This window comes from Lipophrys pholis (assembly GCF_963383615.2).
Source record: "Lipophrys pholis genome assembly, chromosome: 12".
Lineage (NCBI taxonomy): Eukaryota > Metazoa > Chordata > Actinopteri > Blenniiformes > Blenniidae > Lipophrys > Lipophrys pholis.
In genome coordinates this window covers 3,628,494-3,652,049 of record NC_137641.1, presented here as the reverse complement: position 1 = coordinate 3,652,049, position 23,556 = coordinate 3,628,494, and the positions used below count along the sequence as shown (strand labels likewise).

Sequence of the window (23,556 nt, the reverse complement as noted above, 5' to 3'; positions counted from 1 at the left end):
CACAAGTGACGACAATTAAAGCAACAAGAGTTTTTCCTTTGGCGTCGGTTTCTAGATGTCCTGTTCTTGTGTGTGTGTGTGTGTGTGTGTGTGTGTGTGTGTGTGTGTGTGTGTGTGTGTGTGTGTGTGTGTGTGTGTGTGTGTGTGTGTGTGTGTGTGTGTGTGTGTGTGTGTGTGTGTGTGTGTGTGTGTGTTTACTCAGATTTCAGTATAACTGACAAAATTTGTGTTTTATGTTTCGATCTGCAAGGATCCGTAAATGTTCCTGTCCTCACTTCACCAATCAGCTCTTCAAAAAAGATTTGTGCATAACGGAGGGTTTTTACTCCCCTCAATGGAGTCTCACAGGCTCAAAGCAGAAGAACGGCAATGTCAGTCTATGCTGAGGGAAAAAACTCACGGTTCAGACCCAAATCTCAGGCCCCGTTTCCACGACAATGTTTCAAGTGAAAACGTTTCAGAAAACTTTCTGGTTTTCACTGCAATGTTTTGAAAACAATGTCCATTTCCACGGAAATGGCAGAAATGCTGAAAACGACATAGTTAGCATCCCTGGCCACGAGCCGTTGTTCTCGTTGTCCATCTACTGAGCATGTGCAGAACAACTATGGACATTGGCCGTGGTGCGCAGGTACAGTAGCAGTGTTTTCTCCCTGTTTCCATGGAGATGGAGAGTGACCTTTTTCAAAAAGTTGGGATTTACCGTTTCCTCAGAGACTCAGTGTTTTCAAAAAGCTCCGCCTTGGGAGCCGTGGGAAAGTTTTTGTGTTTTCACTTGGAAACGTTATCGTGGGAACGTTGCCATGGTGACAGAAGAAGCGACGGCTGGCAGAGACATTTGTCTGGCGGAGGTGAAGACAGAAACACATACGTCCTTGTAGGAAGACAAACATTTCAACAATCTGCGGTTCTTTTACGAATCTGATCCCAGGAAATACAAACATTAAACTCAACTTTCCCCAAGCGAGTACGACTCATCCTGCCCTTCTATCAGCCCGTCCACTGCTCCTCCTCCCTCCCTCGCTCGTTACCACCACTCCTCCCCCCTCCCTCGCTCATTACCGCCACTCCTCCCCCCTCCCTCGCTCGTTACAGCCACTCCTCCCGCCTCCCTCGCTCATTACCGCCACTCCTCCCCCCTCCCTCGCTCGTTACAGCCACTCCTCCCGCCTCCCTCGCTCATTACCGCCACTCCTCCCCCCTCCCTCGCTCGTTACAGCCACTCCTCCCGCCTCCCTCGGTTGTCACCACCACTCCTCCCTCGCTCATTACAGCCACTCCTCCTCCCTCGCTTGTTACCACCACTCCTTTTCCCTCCCTCGCTCGCTTGTTACCACCACTCCTTTTCCCTCCCTCGCTCGTTACAGCCACTCCTCCCCCTCCCTCGCTTGTTAACACCACTCCTCCCTCGCTCATTACAGCCACTCCTCCTCCCTCGCTCGTTACCACCACTCCTCCCTCGCTCATTACAGCCACTCCTCCCTCGCTCATTACAGCCACTCCTCCCTCGCTCATTACAGCCACTCCTCCTCTCTCGCTTGTTACCACCACTCCTCTTCCCTCCCTCGCTCATTACCACCACTCCTCCTCCCTCTCTCCCTCGCTTGTTACCACCACTCCTCTTCTCTCCCTCGCTCGTTACAGCCACTCCTCCCACTCCCTCACTCGCTTGTTACCACCACTTCTCCTCCCTCCCTCACTCATTACCACCACTCCTCCTCCCTCTCTCCCTCGCTTGTTACCACCACTCCTCTTCTCTCCCTCACTCATTATAGCCACTCCTCCGCCCTCCCTTTTTGTTGGTTCGGTCCGTAGTGTCGGCCGGCCGCTTGGCGCCCTCGGAGCCGTGTGTGTTCTCGGGCCGCCCTATGCACTGTGACAGTAGAGGATTACGTAACTGTTTGAGGATTACTTCCCCCGTGGTGTGCATTGCCAGTGTCACACTGCCTCTAGTGGAGACTCATAGTTTACACAGGGTGCTGTCGTTCTGATGCCTTAAGTGTTTAACAATCATTATTTATTACTAACTGTAGATATGGCGTATTTAATTTTATATAGTTTTTCTTTGTTTGTTTTTTAAGGGGCGGGCGATGAATCATTATTTATTGATTTAGAAATAACACAAAAATGCTATGACAAAAACTATTACCTCATTTTGCTTTGTTTCAAGTGGGAATGCTTCGCATGCAGTTGTACCTGAAAGAGTTAAAAGAAAATCCTGATGTTTGATTTTCACAAACTGGCTGTGTGACGTTTACTGTCTTTCGGCTGAGCTCGCGCTCTCTCTCTCTCTCTCTCTCTCTCTCTCTCTCACCCTCTTTCTCTCCCTCGCTCTCTCTCGCTCGATCTCTCTCTCGCTCGATCTCTCTCTCTCTCTCTCTCTCTCTCTCTCTCTCACCCTCTTTCTCTCCCTCGCTCTCTCTCGCTCGATCTCTCTCTCCCTCTCTCTCTCTCCCTCTTTCTCTCCGTCGCTCTCTCTCCTGCTCGATCTCTCTCTCTCTCCCTCTCTCTCCCTCTCTCTCCCTCTCTCTCTCTCTCTCTCTCTCTCTCACGCTGTTACGTCGTGGACAAACTGCAGTTTTCCTTTTCTCTCTGTTTTGCACTCACTCGTTTCACTATGGGAACCCTCTAACTGGCAAAAAACAAAACAACAACAAAAAGAGTATTTAGGACGATTCAAACTAACTGGCTTTTATTTATTTTTGTATTTATTTCCTGCTTCCCACAATGCACTCTGGGTCTTAATGAAGCATTTTCATCTGGGTTCTGCTTCAGTTGGTAGACTTTTGCATACCAAGTGCCTCGCTGTAACTGTTAGGAGATATTTCATATTGACGATAATCAATACACGAAGCCTTATTGGTTGCAAACTCACTCAAAAGGAAACAAGGAGTCGGGACAACAAAGCCATTTTACTCCAACAAATCCAAGACGAGCGCCGCAAACCAGGAAATAGTTTTGACCACTAGGAGGCATTTTTCACAAGTACTGCAGTAATCCTGAGGGATGCACCGATACCAGTATCCAATATCAGCCCGTTACTGCGTAGCTTAAAAGCTCCCTGATACATCCTGGCAAGTATTACACAACGTCAACCGTCAGCTACGTCAAATGCAACGAGCAACGAGTAACGTCCGCGGTTTGGAGATTCTTTAATATTAATGAAATGACAAAAGTACGACAGACTGTAAATTATGTTCTGAGAAAATATCAAGAGGAGGAAAGTTCGTACAACATCAGCAACTGATTCACCTGTAGAGTTAGCCCAATGTCGCTCAGTAGCTTAACTGCATAGTGGAACCACTAGTGCCGAACCATGCTACATGCTACATGCTCCATGCTGAAGTGGTTCAGGCTCACACACCAGTGATGCTACAAGCTACATGCTAAACATCATTAAAGTGACTAATACTCTCATTGGCAGCACCTTGGTCCCTCGGCCTGCAGTCTACAGTAGCATAGCGCAGAGCGGAGCGTCTAGCTATGCTACTGTAGACTGTAGGTAGATGCTATGCTCTGCGCTATGCTACTGGAGAATTTAGCTCGATGCTACGCTCTGCGCTATACTACTGGAGAATTTAGCTCGATGCTACGCTCTGCGCTATGCTACTGGAGACTTTTGGACAGAGAGACTGTGAGGTGGTGGTTCACTGCAACATGTAACCTTTGTACATCGTATGCGTGGCGAGTGTAAATTAGCCTTCATAGCATTTAATAAGTATTCGCTACTCAGTATCGGCAAGTAGCTAAAGTTTAGCAGTCGTATCGATACTCGGTAACAGCAAGTAGCGAAAGATTAGTACTTGGTATCGGTACTTGGTATCGGTGCTTTGTATCGGTGCTTTGTATTGGTGCTTTGTATCGGTACTTGTATTGTCGAGGAGCTTAAGGTTAGTACTTGTACTCGTCCTTTAAAAAAAGTGGTATCAGTACATCCCTCGTAATCCTTCATCTGTTGAGTTTTCCTCTTCTTGTCCTTTTTTCCATTTTCCCCTCAATCTTTCAACCTCTCCTCTGTTTCAAAGAAAGGCAAGGGTTTAAAAGCACAACCTTTTTCTAAACATGCATGTGTTTTCTCAGGTTTCAGGATCGTCTCACGGTTTAATAGTTATATGGTGAAAATATATACAAAGAATATTAAAGGAAAAACAAGATTTTCGTTGCTGCTTGAATCTGAAAAACAAGAGTGAAGAGGAAACGTCAGTGATGCCAGTGAAAGGGCTGCCGCTGTCCTCGGACCGACAACCGCTGATTAACTGGGTTTTCTATATGGGAGAGTATATGTGCGGAAGGAAATATTTATCATTAATATAAAGCAATAGACGTTAACGTGTGTCGAAGAAGTGGATGAGCATAACATGGGTAAATGTTAGATTCACATTTGGTGGAATTTTTTTACTTTATTTATTATTACTACTAATAATGATCTCAAAAAGTTGCATTGCTAAACCCAAACTGTTCTGTTGGTTGTTTTTTTTTGTTTGTTTTTTCATGGCTTGTATATGATCCTTTTTTATGTGCTTTTTTTGTATTAAACTGGAGGAAATTAAATTTGTTTCCAGCGTCTTGCATTTTGCTTTTACTTGATTTAATAATGACTTGATTTAGGAACGCTGCTTCTGCTGCACATGAGAAGATAATTAAAAATATTTTATGTATATTGTGTTTATTGAGGGGACACATTTTAGATGTGTTTTAATAGAATTTGTAGAAAATGGGATCTCAGGAGTGTCAGACATGAGGCACAAGCCGCCAAGGCACACAGGAAATGGTCAGAATTTAAAAGAAAACATTTTTTTGAAAACAACTTCCTTCAGGGTAGCGTTGGGATTTATGGTTGGTTATTAGCGTTAAAATACTGTAAGTAATAGATTACTGAAAGTGATAAATCCCTGGAAGTAATTTATGAATAATTGAGATTATTAATGAAAGTAAACGGTCATTTACTCATTAACAACTCAGAAAGTAATCGAGTAATTACTTAAAAGTTAATTGATTATCAAAAACTATTTATTAATGAAAAATTATTAATTTGAATAAATTTGATATTTATATATTAATAATAAATTGGGGCACCACCAGATAAACTGAAAATAGCTAATACCAAAATATCAGTCTCGTTTGTAAAAGGTTTATTTAAGTTAGTTAATATTTCTGTGTAAAATATAACAATCTTAAATAAAAGGGAAGGTGTGAGATCCGAGCACAGACTGTTACAAACCAGTGAATTGTCAACAATAAATACACAATAATCACCAAGAAGCGTACAATTCAGCTAACAGGCGTTTATTAACAAAAGTGTATTAATTTATTAATAATTCAGAAATCATCTCATAAATCAACACATTCAAGTAGCAAACTACATCTAACACGGAGATCTAATCTATTAAACTGCAAACACTACGTACAAAGAGTGTGTGTGTGTGTGTGTGTGTGTGGGGGGGGGGTCTGGAGTGATGAGGGTGACGGGTGTAATGACCCCAAACGTCCACCAGAGGGAGGTAGACGTCGAGTCAGTGTGGTGACCGTGACGACCACAAGGGGCGTGTGGCGGCGTGCAGGGAGAGAGTGCAATGACCTGATGCGTCCACCGCGTTTGACTAGCTCTTTCTGGGGGACGCGGTGGTTGCTTAGCGACCAGATAAACAAGACGCCGTCACTCGCGCATGCGTGAGGGGGTCACGGAGCAAAGCGGTCTCACCTACTCCTGTAACGACCGAGTGGTTTCGTTGGTCCGGTTCTGAGCGCCGGAGTTCTAACTGGATGTCGGAACATGCAGTCAGAACTCTGGTGATTGGGCGGATGTGGGTTTAGCGGCACCAGTTAGCGGTTCGGATGCTTAATGTGGCTATGTGTGTGAGCTTATCGCAATCAGATAAGACGAGTGGTGGGGGACAAAGTTAGTGAAAGAGGGTTAGACAGAGCAGCTCCTCCCAGATGCTCCTCCCAACTGCTCCTCCCAACCACAGCTCCTCCCAGATGCTCCTCCCAACTGCTCCTCCCAACCACAGCTCCTCCCAGATGCTCCTCCCAACTGCTCCTCCCAACCACAGCTCCTCCCAGATGCTCCTTCCAACTGCTCCTCCCAACCACAGCTCCTCCCAGATGCTCCTCCCGACCACAGCTCCTCCCAGATGCTCCTCCCAACCACAGCTTCTCCCAGCTGCTCCTCCCAGCTGCTCCTCCCGACCACAGCTCCTCCCAGTTGCTCCTCCCGACCACAGCTCCTCCCGACCATAGCTCCTCCCAGATGCTCCTCCCGGCTGCTCTTCCCAGCTACTCCTCCAGGACGAGACCAGGAAACGACACCTCACAGAACCTCTTTGTGCTTTTTCCTCAACAAGCAGGAAAAGTACCACAGACCTGAGCGAACAGATCCTCTGGTCTGGACAAGGGAACAACCAGGAGGCTGCAAAGAAAGACTCTCCTGAACCATCAACTTGGTCTTCTTCTCCTCCTGAACCATCAACTTGGTCTTCTTCTCCTCCTGTACAGTGGCGGCTCCTGAAATGTTTCTCAGGGGGGGCAACTATTCTGATGATGGGCAGCAGAGCAGAGCATGTGCGCCACCCTCTTTGTGCCTTTGTGCCTTTGTGTCTTTGTCCATTGTCTTTGTCTTTGTCTTTGTCTTTGTCTTTGTCTTTGTCTTTGTCTTTGTCTTTGTCTTTGTCTTTGTCTTTGTCTTTGTGCAGACCAGCAGAGCAGCAGAGCAGCAAACAAATGCAATTTAGATTTTTCCGGACCTATCAGATTATTCTGGACTCATCGGATCAGACTCGGGGGTGCAGAGACGATGCCCGATCCGGCAGGAGGTGAGGTTACAAGCCCGAACAGACACCCTCACCTTCAGCTCTGTACCCCCCCCCCCCCCCCCCTTTTACTTTTTACTTTTTTACTTTGATAAGCACCATCCTAATAAAGCCTGTCTTCTGAGGATCATATTTTACTCCAAACAGTTAATCAAACGATCACTGACCTTAAAGATGATCTTTGACGGCTCTCCAGAGAACAGGAGAAGAAGGACGTCATGTTGTCCAGCTTCATGGAGGTAGCTGTGGACCAGTCCAAACAGCTGTCCTCGTTCAACGCCACCGTTCAGGACCTTCAGGACACAGTTGGTGGGATCCCGCCACCTGTCCTCACTCCTCCTGCTGCTCCACCCCCAGCCATCAGCCTCCATGGTCGGAGGTGGTAATCCGTGGTCGTAAGGGATGCTCGGGTGTAGCGGGCTCACCTCCCGGACTTAGTCTGTCCAACTATTACGCTCCACTGGCTCCTGCGCCCCCAACAGCCACATCTTCTTCATCGCCGGAGGGTAACAGCGCTGGAGCGACCTCCCTCTCCTCTGGACAGCCAGACCAGCGACCCTCTTCCCATCAGAAGACCTCCGCTTCTCGCCACAGACTCCAGCAGGAAGCCGTGATGAGACACTCCTGCAGGAAGCCGTGATGAGACACTCCGGCAGTCCGCCCCGCTCCGCTCCCGTCACCGTCACAGCCTCACCACAGAACCAGCTGCCCGGCCGTCTCCTCGTCCTCTCTTCTCTCTAACAACATTAATGATAGGAGATTCCATCACTAGAAACATCCTCTTCTTCAACACCATCACACACTGTCCCCCCGGAGCCACGGTCCCGGTGATCCTTGGTAAACTCCCGGAGCTTTTACGCTCTCTTCACCCCTCCATCCACTGAGATCTAGTCCATGTAGGTACTAATGATACGACCCACCGGCAATCCGAAGTGACTAAGAAGGACTTTAATGAGCTTTTTAAGTTTTGAAGTAACTATGGAAAGTCTGTTTTTATCTCCGGTCCCATTCCCACACTTGGTCAAGGCTCGGCTCGCTTCAGTAGAATTTTAAGCCTGAACACGTTTCTGACTTCCGCCTGCAGAACCACAATATAGGTTTTGTTGATAACTTTAACTTGTTCTGGAACCGTCCCTCCTTCTTCCTCCTGACAGACTTCATCCCAGCATGCTGGGGAGTCACATATTAGCTGCTAATATGCTCCATTCGGTACATTCGTCCCCTCGAGACTGAGGATGTTTTCCAATACCTATACTCGTCCATACTTGTGCTCTCGTGTACTCCTGAAACGTCATCAGTGTGAGACCAAGTACTGTTCCAATTCTTAGGCCGTTTCTCACCGAGTACACATGGAATACCCGGATGTATCCTCGCTCCGCAAACTTTATTGAGGATGCATCAAAACGGACCTGTGCAGTCTTGGGAAGCTAATTTACCCATAATGCATTTGGCAGGAGAAGCTGAGGAGATCCCGGAGGAGGAAACACACAACGGTGAGTGAAAAATCTGAAATATAATATCATTGTTTAACAGAGTGTAGTTTTAAGAGTGTTTTAGGCGAGAATATTGTTGTTTAAATTGTTGTTATGAGGTTGATATTTCAAGATCACGCTGACTTAAACATTTGTTCTGAGGTTTTCATGAGATATAATTGTTTTAGTGTAAATCTAACAGTGTTCATGTACATTTATATTTGTTGCTGAGGGGAAAGATCCTGTTTAAAACTATTTAACTTGACTGAGAGCTCAAGGTAGTACTGGCCATAGTGTTTTGTCTCAGTTGCACTAAAGTGTTCTACCCATCATACTGGAGGTTCTACTAGTTCTACTGGAGGTTCTACTGGTTCTATTGGTTCTACTGGAGGATGCTGTCGATTAAAACTAACACCATGCACTATTTGAACCCAGGACTACTGAGGAACCTGAAGCCTGGTCCAGTGGAGAAGAGGAACTCCTCCAGATGAGGATGGGAGTGAGGATTGTTTTTGATGCTTGAATTATTACATGTATATACTTTATTCATACATGTGTTAATGACTTACTGAATTGGTAGTGTGTCATTCTTTTTGTTTTATGTCTTCCTCATAGACCTCATAATTGTTGAAATTCATCCGAGACAATTTCTTCTTTAAAGCAACATTACATTGTTTATCAAATGAAACAGAGAAATGTTCAGTTCTATATTTTACAGTCATAAACAATCATTTACAGTCTGTTGATCTCTCTGTCTTTATCCATCTATCTACATATATTTACACATGACTAGAGAACATGACTCTTGAATGAAAAGATAACTATTAAAAACCAACATCATTAGTTAGTAGCGTGCGTGCGTGCGTGCGTGCGTGCGTGCATGCGGGTGTGTGCGTGTGACAGAGACTAAGAATGACAGCGTCACTACATTACTTGTATTGAAATTGTGCTGGTCTCTCCTTCAGAGCAGCAAAGTGGTCACTAACCTCCCATTGAAATCAGGCATTTTCCTGACCTGCTCCCTCTCCATGGAGAACATGACCAGGGCATTCAGACGCTCCTGGCCCATTGCATTGCGCAGGAACGTCTTGATTCTCTTCGGTGTTGAGAAACACTGCTCAGCCTCAGCCGTCGTAATTGGAGTCGTAATGAGAATGTTCAACAGAGCAACAGTCTCAGAAAAGGTCTCTTGGAGGTTGTATCTCTGCAGAACCTGGTGCAGAGCCAGAGCACCACAGCAGCCCTTGAACTCTGGATCCCCACAGATGAGAGACAGTTCTGTCCTGAGCTTTGCATTGCTCAGTATGGGATATGTCCTCACAGTGGCATTCAGAGCCTCGATAGGAAATGTATGGCAGTGCTGCTCCAACCTCTCTGCCTGGATCAGTGTGGTGCTCACACGGTGGTCGCTGAAGGAGAACCTTTGTTTGGCCTGAGCCAGGATTGTGTTGCTGATCTCCCTTGACAGCTTCTGCTTCTCCTCTTTTCCCAAGGTCCTCCTTGGTCTTGTGGTTCCTGTCACTACTTCCTGCTGCTGCTCTTCTCCTGAATAATGACCTTGGTCTTCTTCTCCTGAATCATCACCTTGGTCCTCTTCTCCTCCTGAACAATCACCTTGGTCTTCTCCTGAACCATCACCTTGGTCTTCTCCTCCTGAACCATCACCTTGGTCTTCTTCTCCTCAATCATCACCTTGGTCTTCTTCTCCTCCTGAACCATCACGTTGGTCTTCTTTTCCTGAACCATCAACTTGGTCTTCTTCTCCTCCTGAACCATAAACTTGGTCTTCTTCTCCTCCTGAATCATCACCTTGGTCTTCTTCTCCTGAACCATCACCTTGGTCTTCTTCTCCTGAATCATCACCTTGGTCTTCTTCTCCTCCTGAACTATCACCTTGGTCTTCTTCTCCTGAATCATCACCTTGGTCTTCTCCTCCTTAACCATCACCTTGGTCTTCCTCTCCTGAACCATCACCTTGGTCTTCTTCTCCTGAATCATCACCCTTGTCTTCTTCTCCTGAACCATCACCTTGGTCTTCTTCTCCTGAATCATCACCTTGGTCTTCTTCTCCTCCTGAACCATCACCTTGGTCTTCCTCTCCTGAACCATCACCTTGGTCTTCTTCTCCTGAATCATCACCTTGGTCTTCTTCTTCTCCTGAACCATCACCTTGGTCTTCTCCTCCAGAACCCTCACCTTGGTCTTCTTCTCCTGAATCATCACCTTAGTCTTCTTCTCCTCCTGAACCAACACCTTGGTCTTCTTCTCCTCCTGAAACATCACCTTGGTCTTCTTCTCCTCCTGAACCAACACCTTGGTCTTCTTCTCCTCCTGAAACATCACCTTGTTCTTCTCCTCCTGAACCAACAATTTGGTCTTCTTCTCCTCCTGAACCAACACCTTGGTCTTCTTCTCCTCCTGAAACATCACCTTGGTCTTCTTCTCCTCCTGAAACATCACCTTAGTCTTCTTCTCCTCCTGAACCAACACCTTGGTCTTCTTCTCCTGAATCATCACCTTGGTCTTCTTCTCCTCCTAAACCATCACCTTGGTCTTCCTCTCCTGAACCATCACCTTGGTCTTCTTCTCCTGAAACATCACCTTAGTCTTCTTCTCCTCCTGAACCAACACCTTGGTCTTCTTCTCCTGAATCATCACCTTGGTCTTCTTCTCCTCCTGAACCATCACCTTGTTCTTCTCCTGAATCATCACCTTGTTCTTCTCCTCCTCCTGCAGAACTCAGCCAACCACAGTTAGCAGGAGGAGCTCCAGGAGCAGCAGCTTCTCTCAGCCTGGAAAACAACCAAACTCCTTCTTCAGAGACGTGAAGGAACAACCAACTGGGATTACCTGAGATTAGTTCATCCTGATGCACTGTCTAGATGTTTACCTTTATGAAGATATGCTGATTCTATTACAGTGATTGAGTTGTATTGATCATAATATTAGATTCTATTACAGTGATTGAGTTGTATTGATCATGATATCAGTAATTATCAACCTGTAAACCAGCGTTAGCTCTGCCACACACACACACAGGGTCCGCATGCTGATCTTTGCTTCACTAACTAGTTAACTACCAACCTACACATTTCACATCAAAGACAACATCACACAGTAACTAATTACTAGTTACCAGAATTAGAAATGTTCCTTAAACAGAGACACTCAGGAAGTAACGCTAAAGACGAGCTTCTCTTTGTTCTCCATCACCTGGTGGAGACTGAGGACAGCCTTCCATTTGGAATGTAGTTTATTGGGATCCGCCATCTTGTTTTGTACTTCCATCACACATCGCACACACTCCGTCCACCTCTTTCTCTCTCTCTCGCTACACACACACACACACACACACACACACACACACACACACACACACACACACACACACACACACACACACACACACACACACACACACACACACCAAGCAGTATATAGGTAGTTAGGATGTGTTTTATTTGTTTTCATTGTAAATAAATATATTTTTTGGAATCAGACTTGCTGTATTATTAATGAGCACAAAGGTAAATGAAATGTCGACTCTTCTGTGTCAAGAACTCCAAAATCCTTCAAGCTTTATTGTTAATTGTGGTAGTTGTAATTCATTTAACTAGTCGTTCAAATTCTTAATTAACTGTTTAGTACATCTTGTGAGACTGATAGAACTGAACTGCTTATCATTTCCTTGTAAACAGGTGGAGCTCCGAGGTATCTGATACAGATCAGATTACATGTTCAATAATATTACTCATAATTATCTATGATAATTATTAATTATTATCGAAAGCCAAACTACCAAAAACTACATACATGGTACCTAGTGATTATTATGAGGTAAGAAATCCCTACAGTACTATACACAGTTCTATACATGGTTCAATACACTGTAATATACACAGCATGTATGTGACAGAAAAGGTACTATTTTATTATAATGTTCTAAAGTTTAGATCTTCATATAAAATATCAGATCACCTTCCTGCTGAACCAGAGAGGAAACAGGTTCCTCCTCCTCCTCCTCCTCCTCCTCCTCCACCTCTTCCTCCTCCTCCTCCTCCTCCTTCTCCACCTCATCCTCCTCCTCCTCCTCCTCTTCCTTCTTCCACCTCCTCTTCCTCCTCCTCATCCTCCTCCTCCTCCTCCTCCTCCACCTCTTCCTCCTCCTCCTCCTCCTCCTCCTCCTCCTCCTCCTCCTCCTCCTCCTCCTCCTCCTCCTCCTCCTTCTCCACCTCATCCTCCTCCTCCTCCTCTTCCTTCTTCCACCTCCTCTTCCTCCTCCACCTCCACCTCCTCCTCCTCCTTCTCCTCTTCTTCCTTCTTCCACCTCCTCCTCCTCCTCCTCCTCCTCCTCCTCCTCCTCCTCTTCCTCCTCCTCCTCCTCCTCTTCCTCCTCCTCTTCCTTCTTCCACCTCCTCTTCCTCCTCCACCTCCTCTTCCTCCTCCACCTCCTCCTCTTCCTCCTCCTCCTCCTCCTCCTCCTCCACCTCCTCCACCTCCTCCTCCTCCTCCTCAGTTTCAGGGTCCATCATCCAGCCATGACAGCCACCATGTCATCAAGTGCTCGTTCTCCAATTCTCCAACAAACAGTTGTGGTAGATTTGATCTTGCTGCCGTTGAGCAAGGCTTTTCCGTCTGAAGAATCTTATTGAGGCCTCAGGAGACACACCAAAAACAGAGTCACGGATGAGTCCGCCTTAGTTTGTGTGTCCAAAGTCCACGACTCTTTTCTACTTTTGCGAAGTAATCGAGCAGAGAACGAGGGGCTGGAAGTATTCAAAAGGGAAAGGGAGTGAAAGGAGTGTTTGCTAGTTTAAAGCCAGGAAACAGAAAAACATGATAACAGAGTATAATACAGCTGTCATTCAGGCAGTTTGGTCAGTCACTCAAAGAGTACATCAAATACATTTTAACGGAGTATAAGCACCTCATTATGTCAGAAAATATAATTCTACCATGCCACTGTCATAACACTGAAGACTCCATCAGCCATGTGTTTCTCAAATACTCAAATATTCTGGAACGACATGTTGGTTTGTGACTGGACAGCGCAAGATGGACATGGAGATGTTATTTTTGGTATTTATGAAAAAAATATCCATCCAAAAAAATCCTTTGTGATGAACCTGATCTCACTACTGGCAAAATATTATATATACTGCTCTACATTTTCAAACCTAACTTCATAATATTCAGAACACTGTTATCATCATACAGTCCAGAGGACCACGAACCCTGATCAACATATCCAGACGTGTGGAATCCTGATCACCGTTACTACCAAGCAGGTTATCAACTCACTAGTTCAACCCAGACCAGGTGTGCATGTTCACATGAAAGGGGCGGAGTTAGCAGCGTCTGACCAATCACACAGGGAGAAACTCTACAGAGCAGTTTACAGATTACTGAAGGAGCAGTTAATCTCTGAGATTATGAAGAATTCAAACACATCCAGCAGCTCAAAGCAACACTGCTGCTGCAGCCAAAGCCAGAACCTTCCTGACTTGTTAATCCTGACTTGGTGAGATTAGAGCAGATTAATTCATCAGTGATATAAAGGAACAGCACTGTGATCACTCAGTTTCACTTTATTCCAGCAGAAAGGTTCCAGGCTGAACTTCCTCACTGATCTTCTTTTACTTTAGATTCTCCATCACTTGTTCTGAGGCGGAGTTTCTCTTGTGTTTTGTGTTGGAATATTAATTCATCACCATGACGACAGGAGTAGTTCTGGTTCCATAAATTCATGGTTCTGCAGTTCTGTCAGGTGTGATCATTCACCTCATTATTCCAGATTAACAGACCTGGAACAAGTCAAGAACAAGAACCTCCTTCAGAGCCTCAGAGACCAGGATTTATTTTATTATGTCAAGAAGATTGTTCTGAATTAATTTATCATCTCCTCTCTGCTGCTGCTGCTCAGCCCTGAACCCGTCCACCAATCACCATCATTTAAGAATGGGTGGGGCATTTCCCAAGAGATCTGATTCGTCAGGAGGCGGAGCTCTGACCTCTTATCCAGAACATAACCTGCTCCGGGGCCGTTAGACTTTCAGCACCAGATACCATGGTGATTTATCCTGGTGAGAAGGGAGTGAGAGTCGTAGTACAGAAAACCAGAGTTAATCCTGACGTTATCTGGATAAGAGAAAACCAGGGTTAATCCTGAAGTTACCTGGATAAGAGAAAAGCAGAGTTAATCCTGAAGTTACCTGGATTAGAGAAAACCAGAGTTAATCCTGAAGTTATCTAGATTAGAGAAAGTCCAGCTTCGTAGTACAGTCCTCAGGAAACACAGAGATCCTGGTATGTTGATCAGGGTTCGTAGTTCAGGCCTGTGTGTGCCGCTCTGTCCTGCTGGGAAGATGGCGTCTCATCGACGCTCACCTCCGCTTCCACGCCGCTCTCCGAGGATTACCGATCCGCTGAAGAAACCGCTCAATCAATCCTTTCACAACTATCCTTCCTCATCCTGTCGGCGCTTGAATCCTTCACACCACCACACCTGACAGGAACCGGGAAATCCCAACGTTTTGTAAATGTCCAGACAGTCCCCCAGGGACTAAACAGTGGAAGAGTGTGAAATAAATTCAGTAAATCTTCAGTTTTATTTTGACAGTCACCATAATAGCAATCCAACTTGGTAGTTTTATTTTGACAGTCACCATAATAGCAATCCAACTTGGTGGTTTTATTTTGACAGTCACAATAATAACAATCCAACTTGGAGGTTTTTATTTTGACAGTCACCATAATAACAATCCAACTTGGTGGGTTTATTTTGACAGTCACCATAATAACAATCCAACTTGGTGGTTTTTATTTTGACAGTCACCATAATAACAATCCAACATGGTGGTTTTATTTTGACAGTCACCATAATAATAATCCAACTTGGTGGTTTTATTTTGACAGTCACCATAATAACAATCCAACTTGGTTCTTTTTTATTTTGACAGTCACCATAATAACAATCCAACTTGGTGGTTTTATTTTGACAGTCACCATAATAACAATCCAACTTGGTGGTCTGTCCACTAGAATGTTTGTGTTGTTTATTGTTGATGTTTATGTTGTATTGAAATACAAACAAAGTGTTTTCCGGTGTAAACGTGGCTCCAGTGAATCGATTGTTTAAAATAAAATTCCAACGTCACAGTAAAGCAACCAGTCAGTTTGAGTTTTACAAAACAGTTTAATTGCTTAGAAAATGTTTGCGGTAACAAACCGTCCTGACGAATCAACTGTAAAAAGAAATGGCACGTTTTGATTCTCCTGACCTCAAACACCAAATCTTCATCTTTCCAGGGTAAAATATTAATATCTCATGATAAAAACATCCTGTTCTGCGTCCCACCCTGAGCTGACCTCCACCTCCCCGGTCTCATGGTGGAGCTGACCTCCATCTCTCTCTCTGGAATTCTGGTGGAGCTGACCTCCATCTCTCTCTCTCTCTCTCTGGAATCATGGTGGAGCTGACCTCCATCTCTCTCTCTCTCTGGAATCATGGTGGAGTTGACCTCCGTCTCGCTCTCTGGCCACAGGGTGGAGCTGACCTCCTCAGTATTTGGGGTAGAGGACCCTCTGGATGCGGCCGTCGGCCCGCTTGGTGTCCAGCCACTTGCTGCAGAGGAAGATGGTGGTGACGCCGTTGGCGGTGTTGGTGACCTCCACCCGGTCCAGCAGCCAGCCGGGGCTAAGGCCGGCATTGTCGTGCTCCACCCGGACCTTCTGCAGCTCCCCCATGTCCAGCATCTCCAGCAGGAAGCGGTCCGTCTGCTCGCGCTCAAACAGGTTCCGGAACTTCTGCCGCAGCTGGCGGCGGCCCGAGTCGCCATTGGTGCCGTAGATGGTGACGAAGACGTTGGCGTCCGTCCCGGCGCCCTTCTCGTCGCCCGTGATGACGATGATCTCATACTTGACGGGGACAAGGCTCCGGGCTTTGCTGGCGAAGCTCTCGATGGTCTTGGTGCACTCGACCGTCAGAAAGTCGTCCCTCTTAGGGGAGAGCAGGACGAGAGCCCGGCAGCTGAAGATGTACCTGGTGGAGAAACCAGTGTCAGGAGAACCACAGGATGTAATGAGAGAACGACAGGAAGTGATGACAGAATGAAGTGATGAGAGAACGACAGCAAGTGATGAGAGAATAAAGTGATGAGAGAACGACAGGAAGTAATGAGAGAATGACAGGAAGTAATGAGAGAATAACAGGAAGTGATGACAGAACGAAGTGATGTGAGAATGACAGGAAGTGGTGAGAGAATGAAGTGATGAGAGAACGACAGGAAGTAATGAGAGAATAACAGGAAGTGATTAGAAAGAAGTGATGAGAGAATGACAGGAAGTGATGACAGAATAAAGTGATGAGAGAACGACAGGAAGTAATGAGAGAATGACAGGAAGTGATGACAGAATAAAGTGATGAGAGAACAACAGGAAGTAATGAGAGAATAACAGGAAGTGATTAGAAAGAAGTGATGAGAGAATGACAGGAAGTGATGACAGAATAAAGTGATGAGAGAACAACAGGAAGTAATGAGAGAATAACAGGAAGTGATGACAGAATGAAGTGATGAGAAAATGTCAGGAAATGATGAGAAAGAAGTGATGAGAGAATGACAGGAAGTGATGAGAGAGCGACAGGAAGTGATGAGAAAATGACAGGAAGTGATGAGAAAGAAGTGATGAGAGAGCAACGGAACGATTGCTGGAGGAGAGTCGCCCAGGCCCCGCTTTTCACAAGTGTTTTAGGCGTCGGTTTCCATGACAACGGTGCTCAGAGCCACGGAAAATGAAACTCTTTCAAAATACTCTGAGTCGGTCTTCATGGAAACGGAGGAAAATCTTAACTTTTTGGGAATGCCCAGACTCCGTGTAAACACGAGAAAACACTATTTTTTGGAAATGCTGAAACTCTGTCTCCATGGATACAGGAGGAAATGCTCCGTCTCCGTCTCCATGGAAACGCAATGTTTCGCAAACTATCGCAACTTTTCTAAAACACTCTAATTTTGTCTCTGTGTAAACAGGAGAGAACGTAACCTTTCAAAAACGTTCATACTCCATGTCTGTAGAGATGCTATTCTTTGAAAATGTAATAATAAATAGTAGTAATAAATAGTTGTTCTACATGTTTCAGCATTTCCTCCGTTTCCATGTAAACGCCAAACTCTCCTGAAACAGCAACGCAGAAACTCTGCGTTTTGTTTTGCGGTGGTGACGGGGTCTGAGTGTGGGTGGAGGTCTCACTTGTTTCCCAGTTCTCTCTCGGTGACGACCACTTCCTCCACCAACCAGTGAACTTCTCCCTTCACCTTCTTGCCGTCCTTCGGGGTGTGACCCAGACAAATACCGGCGATGTCGCCCACATTCCTGGAGGAAAACTCAAACCTGTCGACGCTCCCCCTGAAACACACACACACACACACACACACACACACACACACACACACACACACACACACACACACACACACACACACACACACACACACACAGTCACTTTGTTGGGAGTCAGAATGAGTTTCCAGCAGGAAGCCGCCGTGTTGATTATCATAATCAGAGTAACTTTCTCATGCAGACGAGGTGCAGCTGCCGGAGTTACGGCCCATTCATCCTCCCTTTTTGAACCCATAGGAACAAGAAGAAAATTGGGCAGTGACGTCAGCCAGCTGTTCATACTCCGATAAGAAGCTGCCGAACTCCCAGGCCACGCCCCCTCGCAGCAGCCACACGTCTGTGATGCGGCGTTTAAACTTTTCAACTGTACAGTTTATATCCTGCCTCCAGTGCTTTCAGAAATACATTCCTCTGAACTGTTCAGTAATAAAAGAGAGAGTTGTTGGTCCGGTATTAACTGCAGGAGCTGACAGCTTTTCGTGATGCGTTCAGGTGTATCATGTAAAAGCCTGCACTCCGACATTTTAATGAGCTGCGGCGCTCGTACAGTAGCGATGTTACGAGCTAAATATGATTAAAATATGACTGATAGTCATGAGCGAACTGGAACAAGCCTGCACAGCACACGGCAGAGCAGAAGTTTTGGCAGAGCGGCTCCTACATAGTTCGGCCAGGACGGTTGGTACAGCTGAAACAAATTCCTTCGGCCAGAGGGAGCTGGACGAAGGAAATGACGTCATTTTGATCGGCAGGACCTGCACTGCCGAACTTTCTTCTTATTCTTATGGAGTATGAAGGGGCCTTTAACCTTACGGCAGGTACCTACCGTAAGAACTTCCTCTTCTTCGAGGAGTTCTCCATTACCAATTCTTTGGATCGGCCTTTTCTCCCCTCCAGCACGATCCACGCATTTTCCTTGGTCTCCGCTTCTGGTGTGTTGCCGGTTTTAATACAAATTTCATATTCTTCAAAGGAAATGACAAAGGAACAAGGTTATGGTGGATTGTACTGAAGTGTAATTTCTATATAACATGTGTCTTATGTAGTATTCAGGCTGCCTTCTTCTGTGTGATCATAAGATATGCAGCGCTTCAAATTCAGGCTCGAGGTTAATGATCCACCCCGTTATGATGAGGAGCCTCTGAGCAAAGATCCATGTATAGTGCTTATTCTGATTTTATCTTATCGGTTCTTATGGATTGAACGTGTAGCTCACATGTTCGCCGTTTCTTAAACGGTACAGAAGCCAGCCAGGACTTTCACACAGGAGAAGCATGTTCGAAGCCGGCTTCTCCCGCAGACATTTACAAGCAGTCTGTGGTTCAATATTAAACATCTTTATCCAAACAAAGAAGCACCGTGGGAGCAGTTCTTTCTCCAGCCCTCCATCGTCAGATGATTTACATCAGTACTTAAAGTAATTGACGGGTTTAAAGAATAAGGGACAAAAAAAGAACATATATAGAAAATATAAGACAAATAGAGAAAAAAGGAAAAGAAGAGAGAAGGACAAAAAAAGAAGAAAAAAGAGAAAAGAAAAAAAGGGAAAAAAGTGCAAAGGAATAAAACTGGGAGAAAAAGAGAAACCAGAGAATAAAAGAAAAAGGGGAGAAAAGAAGACAGAGCGCCAAACATGCTGGGTCTCACTGGTCTTCTCGTTGAGGTCCAGGTAGTCGTTGTTGGCGCAGGCCAGCTCCCTCATGGTCTGACCGTCCTCCTCGTTCTTGGCCAGCCAGCGGTCGCAGGGGAAGCGGAAGGTTTTGTCCAGGTATTCGTCCTTCACGTCGATGTACTCCAGGTGCCAGCCCGGAGCCGGACCTGCAGCCAGGGGTGACTAGTTATTAGGGGCAGGGGCGGGCTGAGCCCCACCTGGTGTCATCATAAAGGACTGCATGCAAAGTCTTTTATTAATTCTTTAAGATTATCGACAATATTTTCTTGTCTGTGAATAAAACTTCCTCTTATAGAGCAAAGAATTACTGTGAGGACTGTCCTCCCTGGTTACTGGTCTCTTGCTGGTTGTTTCCTCCTGATCGACACTGATGGTGCATTAGTGTAGATGGTGCATCATGTAGAGCATTAGTGTGTATTGCATTAGTGTAGCTCGCTCCTCTCTCACCATGCAGTGTGTATTGCTTTAGTGTAGCTCGCCCCTCTCTCACCATGCAGTGTGTATTGCATTAGTGTAGCTCATCCCTCTCTCACCATGCAGTGTGTATTGCATCAGTGTATCTCGCCCCTCTCTCACCCCATGCAGTGTGTATTGCATTAGTGTAGCTCGCCCCTCTCTCACCATGCAGTGTGTATTGCATTAGTGTAGCTCGCCCCTCTCTCACCATGCAGTGTGTATTGCATTAGTGTAGCTCGCCCCTCTCTCACCATGCAGTGTGTATTGCATTAGTGTAGCTCGCCCCTCTCTCACCATGCAGTGTGTATTGCTTTAGTGTAGCTCGCCCCTCTCTCACCATGCAGTGTGTATTGCATTAGTGTAGCTCGTCCCTCTCTCACCATGCAGTGTGTATTGCATTAGTGTAGCTCGCCCCTCTCTCACCATGCAGTGTGTATTGCTTTAGTGTAGCTCGCCCCTCTCTCACCATGCAGTGTGTATTGCATTAGTGTAGCTCGTCCCTCTCTCACCATGCAGTGTGTATTACATCAGTGTAGCTCGCCCCTTTCTCTCACCATGCAGTGTGTATTGCTTGCAGTAAAGTGTTCATGCTCAGGCTGTGGCTTCATTCAGATCAGGTGATTTTGACGCCTCGTGGGGCTTGAAGCCCGAAGCCCCGCCCACTAACAACGTCATTTAGATGCTCAGAGCTGATTGGCTGGTTCTGATTGAGGCGGAGCTTCACAGAACCAGAGCAAGTCGAAGAAATACCAGCTTGTTAGCAGTTAAAGCTAACAAACAGTTAAGAATCTAAATATCAGGTTGATTAGTAACGACTGCGAGTTTGAAACTCTTACGTTAGCTGAGGAACTGAAGATAACTAGTGGTAAATTGAGTGACACGGTGATGAACTCGTTCTAAGAATCCCTTCTCTGTAGCTTTATCAGTGATCGAGCGGTAAAACTTTCCTTTTTGAAATTGTATGATGTGGTTCGAGTCTTATTATGACTTTATTTTTTTAATTGAATTTGTTTTTTTTGATCTGCTATCTCCAGGCTCAACATTTTTACTGGATCAGCGCCTCTATGGTGGTTATAATGTTATGGCTAAAAGGTTGTGCACCCGCTTTACTTTGGAATTCAGTTCTGTCGCTACACCTGAAAATCTAACACCACCAAGTATTTACATCTAGAAACGCCACTGCCTGCAGCCACCACAAGGTGGAGCTACAGACTCAGACGTGGTTCACTTTTAAGGTCGCCGTGGTGAATTCTGGGAGGCCCACCTGAGTTGTCGTGCCAGACGCGCACTTTGGAGAGCTCGCCCAGGCTCAGGATGTCGGGGAAGCGGAAGGTGTCCGACTGCTTGCGCTCAAATTTGTTGGACTTGTTGCACTCCTTCAGCGCCAGCGTCCCCGAGTCGCCGTTCTCTCCGAACACGATGATCCACACGTTGGCGTCGGTGCCCGCGCCTGACGACACACACAGTCGCCACATGGCATTACAGGAAGTAGTTCTGGGAAAACCTTAGTGAAGAGTGCGTTGGGGTGGAAGAGTGGAGCTGGTTCACTTCCACAATAAAGTGTTTCCTGTGGGGTTTTCCCCGCAGAAACGACACAAACTCAGGCCACGCAGCATTTAGGGGGTCAGTTTCCATGACAACGGTGCTCTGAGCCACTGAAAACACAACTTTTTGAAAAAAACCTACCAAGGCGGAACTTTTTGAAAATGCTCCATCTCCGTGTGCATAACTGAATGCTGCAACAATTATTGCACATTTCAAATATATATTGCAAAACCTCATCTTTCCTCATATTTACTGGTGTTTTAACATCAAAGTGAATCATGTGCAGTATTTTTTAATTCTTTAACAGTCAAATAATTCCTGCGACTGTGAAACACCTCCAGTGCCTTCACCTCCATACCTGCAGATTTAAAATACTTATGCACACTTACTTACTTTTACATTTCTACAAACTTATTGGTTAATTGTATATTGTTATAATATTTCATAGTATTTTCTGCTTCTTTTTCACCTCTTTATGCTGCTGTAACAAGTGAATTTTCTCGTTGTAGGGTGAAAATAGTCTGATATATCTATGTATAGTATATTAGATTAACATTTATAATTAACTTTTTCATTTTTTTATCCTTTCTATTTTAACTGAGAGCGCTCCACCATAATATAATGCCATTGTATTGTTGTTTAGCTGTATAGTGACAATAAAGGTCTTGAATCTGATTCTATCGTTTCCAGTGAAAACGCATCGTTTTTGCCTTTTTGTTTCAGGAAAGTTTTGCGTTTACATGGTGACATTTTGACTTCTTGTGTTTTCACAGAGAAACTTTGAGAGGCTATGAGCCTGAATGAGCTGTAGAAAGTCAGATACAGCTTTAAATAAAACCTCACAACCCTTAATTTAACGTTTTTTACATACAGGCCCCGTTTGATCGTTTAAAGTCAAAATGCATCATTGTTGCGTTTTGGTTTCGGAAAAGTTTCATGTTTCGAAAAATGATGTACAAACAACAGAAACGCTGACATAGTTTCTATGTTTGGCCATTAATTGTTGCTATTAGTTTTAGTGCTGCAAGCACACACACACACACACACACACACACACACACACACACACACACACACACACACACACACACACACACACACACACACACACACACACACACACACACACACACACACACACACACACACACAGCAGAGAACATCCATCCATCCATCCAACTTCTCCATCTTCTCCATCTTATTTGTTTCCAGGTGGTGGGGGTGGCGGTCTGAGCACCGTCACCCAGATCACATAGCACCCATTAAGAACCACCAGGAAGGTGGCGCCCGCCGTGGGACATGAACCCTCTACCTTGAGATTGAGATTCTCACGCTCTACCAACTGAGCCCCAAAAGAACAATGAGCTCTAAACATTAGCAACAGGAGAACGCGGACATTCTAGTAGACACACCACCAAGTTGGATTGGTATTAGATCCAAGTTTGATCGTTATTATAGTGACTGTCAAAATAAAAGTACCAAGTTGGATTGTTATTATGGTGACTGTCAAAATAAAAGTACCAAGTTTGATTGTTATTATATTGACAGTCAAAATAAAAGTACCAAGTTGGATTGTTATTATGGTGACTGTCAAAATAAAAGTACCAAGTTGGATTGGTATTAAAATGACTGTCAAAATAAAAGTACCAAGTTGGATTGTTATTATAACGATTGTCAAAATAAAACTACCAAGTTGGATTGTTATTACGGTGACTGTCAAAATAAAAGTACCAAGTCCAGGAGAATATGAACTGGGAGTCATGACACCACGGAGGAAACTTTGTTCTGATTGGCTGTACTGAGCATGTGCAGAAGTACTGGTCACTACGACCATGGTAAGTAGCAGTGTTTGCAACATTTCCACAGAGACGGAGTTGAAGCATTTTCCAAAAAATTCAAACTTGGGAGTTGTTTTCAAAAGATTACTTTTTCAGTGGCTCTGAGCAGCATTGTCGTGTAAACAGATGCCCAACGAACGCTTTGCCTTTTCACTTGAAATCGTTGTAAATGAGCCCCAAGTGCATCGATTACTTCATATGGAGGTTTTTGATTTAATAAAAATATTTCAGAGTAAAAGCAGGGCCAAACACAATTGATGTGTGTATTTATTTCCAACAGTAGTTGCTACCATCTGCCTCCTCACTCACTGTACAGGCGGCAGTTCAAAGCGAGGACACTTCAGACTGGCTGAGCTCCTCGTCGC

At 45.2% G+C, this 23,556-nt stretch overlaps 1 protein-coding gene across 1 annotated transcript in view; it reads right to left on the bottom strand.

The window, feature by feature from the left end:
• Positions 1-15,459: 15,459 nt before the first annotated feature.
• Positions 15,460-23,556, bottom strand: part of loxhd1a (lipoxygenase homology PLAT domains 1a) — a gene marked incomplete at its 5' end in the record, with an annotated part of 56,577 nt that continues 48,480 nt past the window's right edge. The window contains 5 exons of the mRNA XM_080476462.1: positions 15,460-16,322; positions 17,531-17,686; positions 18,507-18,645; positions 19,328-19,498; positions 21,073-21,258. Coding sequence (XP_080332588.1) covers positions 15,842-16,322; positions 17,531-17,686; positions 18,507-18,645; positions 19,328-19,498; positions 21,073-21,258 — 1,133 coding nt within the window. The 3' untranslated portion in view covers positions 15,460-15,841. The remainder of the gene's footprint in view (positions 16,323-17,530; positions 17,687-18,506; positions 18,646-19,327; positions 19,499-21,072; positions 21,259-23,556) is intronic.